We start from the raw sequence: 8,916 nt of genomic DNA, 5'->3' as shown, positions 1-8,916 counted from the left end.
CTACACACCTGTGAGATTTAGACTTGGAAGACGTGGTTACTCTTGGGTTTAATTTTTTTTTTTTCTTTTGGGGAATTTCTTTTGGTATTTATTTTTATTTAAGAGGTCCAATAGTACTTAAAAATGAGCTAGTCTGGTGGTCAAAATTAATTTAAAAATTAATTACATAAAAAGAGGGGTGGGAGCCTGGCGTGGGTTGAGGCCGTGTTGTGGGAAGGGGAGGGTTTGGGTGTGATCCTGCACCTCACCATGCTTCCCTACAAATCCCTCCCCTGATCCTGAACCCCTCTGCCCCCAGGAAAATTCCATCTCCCAGCTCCATCCCTTGCAGGAGGATGCAGGGAGGCTGCAGGTGGCCATGTTGCATCAAGATTATTCCCTACAAGCAGCACAATCAAGCATTTCCAAACGGGAATCACTCCTGTCAAACCACGTATTTTGCTATTCCTGCCCTGCAAACATTCCCACAAGTTCTTTTACCTGAATGCCAGAGAATCTCCAAGTGCCATGGTGCAACATGCCACAAAAACACCTTTTCCAAGGTTTCCTCCGTTCCAAGCTCCGTATTTATTTTCCTTTTTTCCCTAAGGGAATGCTAACGCACAACGGAGAAAATATTTGGAGGCTGATCCTGGCTCAGGAGCGAACGGAAGGTGGGCAGAGGGTCACCACAGTTTGGGGATGAGAGTTGGAGGGCCTGAAAACATTGGCAATTCAAAAAACAACCTAAACCAAAACCACATGGATTTATGGGTATCCAGCAGCTCTTATTGCTATTGTTGGCTGGTTGGATTTTACCCAAAATAAAGCCTCAGATGTTGTCTTGCACCCCCCTAAAAAACCAGGATCCCATTTCATGCCCCCCAGCTGGGAACCACATCATCCCACATTGCCTGCGGGGATGCAGGAGGAGAGGAAGGGGGCAGCAAAGGGGGGTGTCTCTTGGGGAAGGACCAGGTTCGGCCGGAGGCCGGTGGTTGGAGGAAAACCCAATGCTCTGAACACCCCCCATTAAAACAAACCCCTTAAATAATGCTTCCTGGGAATTACATCCCAGAACTGCAACAATGCTGAACTGGGTGATTTATTATTCATAAAATGCAGGAACAAATCCTTGCCCGGAGGGTTCAGCCACTTGGAGGCGTGATGGCTTCAGGCTGCAAGGGGCTCCTGGGGTTTGGGGGTCACCACCATCACTAAAATCCTATTTGCCCCCAAATCTTGCATTGCAGCTCGTGTTTAAAGCACAGGTAAGGGCAGGGATGGGTTAATGGTTTGGAGTTATTTTCCTTCCTCTTTAGCTGGAATTTTAATCTCAGACACTTCAGTGGCTGCTAAGGATGGTTTAACCCCTCCTGCTCTTCCCCACTAATGCCCGATGTGATTCTTCACCATGGAAAACCCTTTTCCTTGACCAATGTCAGCAAAGCTTTGCTGGAATGAAATATTTGAGAAGCTGGTGGCCTCCACTGTGACCTTCCCATGACCCTCACTTAAGCCATGACGTGACCAAGGGAAGGATTTGGGATTAAGGAAAGGGCAGGAAGCATCTCCCCACCACCACGGCAGCCCCATGAAGCCACCTTGGGAAGGAGCTACCCAAGCCTGGCACCGTGTGGTGGTCCCAGAGCCATGTGGTGGCCCTGGTTCCACACAGTGGCCCAAGGCTGGTTACCAATGCCCTCACTAAAGCCTCTGGTGCAACAGGTGGCAAATATTTCACCTCTCCACACCTTGGTTAATGAGTATTTCTGCCTGGGAATAATGGGGTGAGGAGCACTGGATCTGCTATTGATCCAAGTGAAGGAATTAAAACCCAACTGCCCCATGTCAGGTCTCATCAGTGGGAACCACACTCAACTCCTGGGGCTTTCTCCCCCACCTTTGATGTTTTTTCCTTCCAGGAGAAAGCCCATCTCCTTTCCACACAGCAGCCAAAACTTTAGCAGTTGTTCCTAAGGTGGTGCAGGGTGCCTGGGACAGTGGTGGGAGGATGTCTGTTGGGAGAGGTCCTTTGCAGAGCCCAGGCTGGGATCCCAAAGCTCGTTGGACCCTGCAAACCAGAGTGCTATTACGTTGGGAGACCTGACTCAACGCTGACAGACAACTCCTGGTACGTAACACAAAGTCAACACGAGAGGAAAAAAGGGGACCTCAGAAGTCTTCACTTCCTGGGATCTACTGGGGGTTTTTTGGCCCAGGTTTAACTGCAACGTGCTACAAACAGTGGAAGGACAATGTAGTGGTGTTATTTCCCAAGGTCCTGTTGCTCTTTACTAATCCTAGCCTTTGCCAAGCCAAATGGGGAACCCGCTGATTATTGGCTCTTTTTTTTCCTTTTCCTTTCCCTCTGTACAAACCTGAAGTACAACCCAAGGGTGCCCCTTCCCCACCCCACAGCACTGCTGTGCAGTCTTCCCCCACTTTGTTCCCTTTGAGGCTGAGGAGGTCAACCAGAGCTTTGCTCTAGATTTCCTTTAAAACCAGCAGAATCAACCAAATGACCCCCAAACAGAAATGCCAATGCCAACACCCAACCTGACAAACCACCTGGGACCAACCAGTGGGAGGAAAAGTCCTCCTGGGATCCCTTGTTACTCCCCATCTGGCCCGTGCTCAAGGGAAGCAGCTCCAGGAGCTCCTCCCAGTGGCAGCAGAAGCCAAGCTGGGAGACACCACAGAGAGCATGGAATACTTTTGGCACACTTGAGGCAAAAATCAAAACCCAACCAAGCTTTTGTCTCAAAAAAACAATAAAATCCCAAAAACCTTGTTTCTATGCTGGGTTTAGTGACAAGGATTTAAAAACAAACTGGCCACAAGCATTGTCTGCAAATCCAAACTCCCTCTGCTGCCCTCGAGACAACTTATTGCTCTACTTGGACACCCCAAGGTGGGATGCCACCAGCTTCCTGTCCCCATGTCCCAGGGTAAGCCAAACCCCCCCAAAACAACCCTGGTGTCCACAGCCTCTGCATGCCTGGTGTCCTCCATCCTGGTCCATGTCAACTGTGGATCACCTTCCCTGCTGTCACCTCTTCTCAGGTGCCTTCCCGTGAAGAAGGCGACATGTTTATTGCTATTGCTTCCTCCTCTCCCACCTCTCCAAGCAGAGCAGCCAGACATCATCCCCCTCCCCAGCCTTCCTCTATGGTGCTGGTATTTGTGCTTGGATGAACATTTCTCCTGGAAGTCTTGGAGCTGTAACCCAAAGAACGGGACGGGGATACCTCAACTGCCACAGAGGCAGCACAGTTTGCTCTCAGCCTTGCCAACACCATGGGTGCAAGGTGAAGTCACCCATCTTCCCCTCACCCTGCCTTGAAGACTCATCTCCCTCAACCCGATGCCCTCTTTTCCCACACCACCATACTCTGGAGAAGCTCTTCAGACCAAACCCTGAACTGGGAGAAGCTCTTCAGCCCTACCTTTGGACATCTCCTTGCTTCCCTCGGCAGCTGCCCAGCACATCTCTGCCTGCAAACAGGAGCCAGCAAGGAAGGAGCCACCTTCTCCCTCCCACCGCCCCAGGACGTGGCTGAGGGGGAGCATCCCGCTTTCCCAAGAGGTGCAAGATGCTCCCAGGGCACGTGTCTTCCCGCTGCTCCCTTCCCATCACCCACGATCCATTTGCCCAGTTGGAAAAAGCAGACCAAAGACCCGCTGGTGACCAGTCCTCGTGCTTCCTAAGACAAGTGTGTTACGTTGCTAATTATATTTATATTCTCTTACTCCTACAAAAAGAAGGGATGAGTTCAGAATTCCACTGCAGATAATGCATTTATAATCTATCACGACAGCTATCTGGAAGACACCAATTTTCTCGTAATATGTTATGGAAGATTGAATAATTTATATTCTTCAACTAAAAATACCCAAACCAAATCGGAATAAGCCTGCCTACCAGCGCTGTGCTTTTCACATAGTACCCTGAACATCAACCACTCTTACTAGCCAAAAAAAATCTAGGCTCTTGTCAACAACGACGACAACAGAAAAATAACAAAAAGAACCCAAACGAACAAGAAGTGGGGGGGATCTTTGCACCACTCAGCTGGGCAATGCTGGAAAAGTGAAGATTCTGAGCTTTCAAATGATAGGACCAAAGAGAGAACTTGACTATTGCTCAGTGTCAGTATGTGTGTTACACAATTCATGTGGGAGAAGGAGAAAGGGGGAGGAGGGGGGAAAAAAAGAGGCAGAAGATTAGAAAAAGCAGCTTTTACAAAAACCACTAAAGAATGCATAAAGTGACCCTTGCACTTTTTTTTTCTTTTGTTCTTGCAAACAGACAAGGCGCTGCAGCCCAGCGGCCGCAGCACCGATGTAAGACTTGTGTAGTTGCATACAATGTTTGACTCCGGATCTGGAAGAGACCAAACACAATAAAAACAGGGAGTTAGAAGGATGTTCCCCTCCTCTCTGCATCCCTGCACCACATGCAGCTGATCCATAAGGAATTTAACCATCCCTGCAGGTGATTTCTCAGGCAAGGGAGCTGGGAAAGCAGCAGCTCGCCGGTGATACCCAGTGCAGGGGATTACAAACATGCAGATGGGATGCTCCCTGCTAATTGCACACCAATTTGGGAGGGGCAGGATTAGCCCAGCGTAATTTGTGTGGCACAGAGATTTTAGATAACCCCAGGGCTGGATGGGATCTCTGCTGCCTCCCTGGGCAGCACTGTGTTCCCATCAGCTGCCTGTCCTGGTAATTGGGCATGATGGGCCAAGGGCTCCTGGAAGAGGCAGTTGGGATTTCTGGGATCCTGAGCATGACAGGAACACACAGGCAGCCGCAGGCAACGCCGGTGCTAACGAACAGCATGATCTCCCAGCAGGGGAAAAGAAATATTCCAGTGACATGAAGATGGGGAGGGCCTCTCTGTCAGGGAATGCAGTGATGGGCCTGGGGTAATGGTTTTAAACTGCCAGAGGGCAGGGCTAGATGGGATACTGGGAAGGAACTCCTTCCTCTGAGAGTGGGGAGGCCCTGGCACAGGTGGCCCAGAGAAGCCCCATCCCTGCAGTGTCCGAGGCCGGGCTGGATGGGGTTTGGGGGCTCATTCAGAGCAAGAGGCAGCACTCACATGGATTGGCCAGTGGTTTACCAGTGTGGAGGTACGTAGCTGTAGGTGGGGGTTCCTTGAGCCCTGTACGTTGGCACGGACACGGGATGTGCTCCGATGGCAGTGTGTTGGGGGGTGGTCAACAAGGTCCCTGCAAGGACACAGAGGAACACTTGTCACGGAGCAGAGGAGGTGGCACCCGAGGGTACAGTGGGGCAGGAACAGCACCAGTGCCTCCTTTTTCCTTTTCCCAGATATCATTCTGCCTATCAGACGTGAATCGAAGGTGTTGGACCCACGTGACTGGGATCAGCCAGCACCACTAACAGAATAAAAACACCTGAAGCTCCAGCAGATCTTCCATGCTACCTTTGGCCCTTAAGCTTAAGGGTTTTCCTTGATTTTCCCAGTGTTTCTTGTCCCTAAAGACCGGCAGTAGAGCTGGCCACAACCTGCTGACATCTACCTGCTGAAAGCACTGGGCTAAACTGGGACAGCAAATCACTGCACAGATCTGAAACAAACTGGAAGGGATGAGGGATGCAAAGCAAGATGAGGAAAAAAGCCAACAGATCTCCAGGGGAAAATAAGATGAGCTTTTTTTTTTGGTCTGCAGTTGGCCAACAGAGGAATTTCAGGTCAGAATTTGCACAGTGCCTTCATGGGAAGGGAGAACAAAGCCCTGGACTACTCTGTTCTGGGAGCAACTGGGTACTCAAACCAAATTCTCAGTTTCTGGGTATCTCTCTACAAATGTTATTAAAGAAATTCTAACACATCCCACGTGCATTAATTACATTTATCCACATCTCAATAGAAGCAACAGTAAATCTCTCAGAGTGGTTCTTGTCACATCCAGGCTGCAATATCTCTGCTTGGAATAGGGATTGTGTCCCATTATAGACTCCTACTTCACAGCTAATGCAGATGCAACAGGATGAATGATGCATTTCTTGGCATAATTCAATATACAATCCTAAGAATTGTTAAGGAGAAAAATACAGGCTTTGGAAAAAATAAAACCTGCCCCTATCCTTACTTAATGCACTATCAATTAATTGCAGATAGAATCTGCCCATAAAATGTAGAGGAACTGGGATAGATAAACCAAGGTTAATATTAATTTTGTCAAACAAAAACATGACCATAAGTGTCTTGAAAACAGGAACTTGAGAGAAATACAACTACTTGAAGATGGACCAACCTGGTTATTCCTTCACTTAAGGAACAGACAGAGGAAAGAATAATATATTTAAGGATACAGAATAATATATCTAAGGACACAGGAGTGAACCAAACCAAAGGTCTCCTCTGCTGAGTCAGATCAGGATTTTGGGGCAAATTACTGGATTTTTGCCTGCAAAGGGGCAGTAACCAGCATGCAAAACCAGCAGGTGAACGGTGTATAAGGGCTGAGGCAGCACGCTGGATGTGCAGAGAACTCTTTGTGCAGGACTCAGAGCACGGGAAGGGTTCCCTCCTTACCTGCTGACATCGCCATGGTGGTGCCAGCGACCATGCCCATGGCCACGCCGTTGGTGCGGGGCGCGGCCACCGGGGCCGGGTAGATGGCCGAGGGGATGCTGTTGGGCTGCACCACCGTGGTGTGGTGGATGACGTGAGGCTGGGCCGCGTACACAGGCTGGGTGTAATAAGCTCCCTGTTGGAGAAGGGAAAACAAAAAATCCCACCATCACTCCAGGTTCTTTTCCAACCTAACGATTCCTCGGTGCTGTAATTCAAGCCCTGCCGAAGGGCTGGTGCTTCCCATGGACAGCTCCTGTGCCTGGAGACCTGGACCAGTGAATATGTGGAATGGATGAGGAGGGAACCAGCAGTCGAAGAGTCAATCCACCCAGGACAAACCATGCCGCCTTCATCCTTTGGTGGGATGAAACAGGGCCTGGACACAAACGGCTGCCGGTGTAGAAAAGGAACAAGAGATGGAAGAAAAGGACAAGCCATGGCTCTCGGATGATCCCAAGGTGCTTGGGACCTTGGGACCAGGAATTGTGTCTTCTTCTTCTTTCCAATGGGGCACCAAAATCCAGGCTGCCAAGACTCACAGGGTTTTGAAATAAAGGGAGAAGGTTGCATGGGAATAAAAGGAGCCAACAGAAAAAGCTTCATGTGCAAAGTAATGAAGGGCCTGAAATGAGGAGATGCATGAGGGAGAGAACTGCTGTTCCCAGGCAGCAACACTGTCAGGATCTGCAAACCAGGGATGGGAGGAAAGAAAACAAGGATTTCAATCAGCAAAAGGGAGATTTTACTGTGTGTTAATGAAAGCTGTCAGAGAACCTCTGAAGGTCTGGATTAAGGGGAGAAGGAGGTGCAAGGCAGCTACTCCATCACTTCTTTCTTTCAGGAGCTACAAAGGTTGACAGGACAAATGGCAGATGCTGTGGCTGGGATCGGAGGAGAACCAGTGTGCAGGGGCGGGTTTGGACCCCAATGGCTTATGCGGTTTCAGGAGAGGCACTGGAAGGTGACATTATGCAATGCAAGGTGACAGTGGATCAGCGAGATGCTCCAGTCTCAGCAAGGCACGGGGAAATCACTCCATGAGACTGCAGCTGCTGGAAAAGTTGGTTATTCAACATAAAGGAGAAGAAAAGCCAGGGAAGTTGTAGGGCCACATTGCTCTGAGAAGCTCCGGATTTTCCGTGGGAAGGGATATCAAGGTGTTACCAGCACCTCCATCACACCAAGATGGCTCAGCCCTGAGTGCAAGGATAGAGCCCTGCAGGAAGCTCTGGTGACAGGAGGTGGCACCTACCTGGGTGTACAGGTTCTGCTGTGGGTAGGCACTTCTGATGGGGTACATCGCGGTTTGGTACGGATTTGGAGACGGCGAGTAGGGAGGAGGGGCGTTGTTGCTCTGGGTCGGTGGCACCTTGTAGGGGGTCCCCGCAGTGTACCCTGAGAGAGACAAGAGGGATCCCAGTCAGGGGCTGGAATGGCTGCTGAGGAATGGTGGCCAGGGCTGGCAGGAGGGCTGGGAGAAAATGGGCCCCAAAGACTGTGTGGGATGGAGAGGAGAAGTCAAGGCTCAGCCCAGCCGGAACGCTCCAATATATTTAACTTAGGTACTCCCACCACCAGTGTTCAGCAATTAGAGAAGGCCAAGATTTCAAGTCTAACATCCCACATCTCCTCCAAGCACTGAAACAGCACGAAGAACACATGGAGCATTTAGGAACTCCCAAACAGCATCTCACCACTTCCTGATTATTGCAGGTTGGAAGAATAGGTGTTAATTAACAAGGGGAATAGCTGTGACCCTTTTCCTCACTCACATTAGCAGGAGAGCAACCATCTTTAACTGAGAGGTGGAAAAGGTTTGAAATACTGATCAGTGCAGAAGTGGAGCCTCCTCCATCAGGACTCCTCCAGGAACCCAACATCACCCACAGACCAACCAACCTCCTGTTTTTCCATCTAATGGACTTTTTTCTCTGTTCTGAGCTCGTTTTTTCAAACAAAGACCTGGGAGGCTGCCAGTTCTCATCATCACACTTCATTTCTGAAGGGTGTCTAGAGGTGTGGACCTGCTCAAGCCTGTGTGGTTTCACCACTTTGAATACCAAGATTTGTAGTGGTTTCCCAATTGATGAATCATGGACAATTTATCTCCTGTACTAAAAAGGTATTAAACATAATAGCCCAGGCAGATGTAATCTGCTATGTTTATAAACTCGGGAAAAAACAGAACAACCTGCAGGTAAAACAATGTGAAATCAAGGCTTAGTGACACAAGATGATGGAGGCTCCTCTCTGTCTGGCAGCTAATTTTAAAACCTAATTATGACTAACACCTTATTAGGATTAGGCTGGCGTGGCCCGTG

The 8,916-nt window shown here is 49.4% G+C and overlaps 1 protein-coding gene across 5 annotated transcripts in view; it reads right to left on the bottom strand.

Moving 5' to 3' along the window:
- Positions 1–42: 42 nt before the first annotated feature.
- Positions 43–8,916, bottom strand: part of FAM168A (family with sequence similarity 168 member A) — a 131,431-nt gene continuing 122,557 nt past the window's right edge. For all 5 annotated transcript variants that reach the window (XM_017727109.1, XM_017727108.1, XM_017727110.1 and 2 more), the window contains 4 exons: positions 7,848–7,990; positions 6,554–6,728; positions 5,090–5,219; positions 43–4,366 (listed from right to left, as the gene is read on the bottom strand). In XM_017727109.1, the coding sequence (XP_017582598.1) occupies positions 5,107–5,219; positions 6,554–6,728; positions 7,848–7,990 (431 nt within the window). In that variant the 3' untranslated portion in view covers positions 43–4,366; positions 5,090–5,106. The remainder of the gene's footprint in view (positions 4,367–5,089; positions 5,220–6,553; positions 6,729–7,847; positions 7,991–8,916) is intronic.

This window comes from Corvus brachyrhynchos, unplaced genomic scaffold (genome assembly GCF_000691975.1).
Source record: "Corvus brachyrhynchos isolate BGI_N302 unplaced genomic scaffold, ASM69197v1 scaffold412, whole genome shotgun sequence".
In the NCBI taxonomy this organism is placed as follows: domain Eukaryota; kingdom Metazoa; phylum Chordata; class Aves; order Passeriformes; family Corvidae; genus Corvus; species Corvus brachyrhynchos.
The sequence above is the reverse complement of the archived record's forward strand: the minus strand, read 5'-3'. Positions and strand labels throughout refer to the sequence as shown.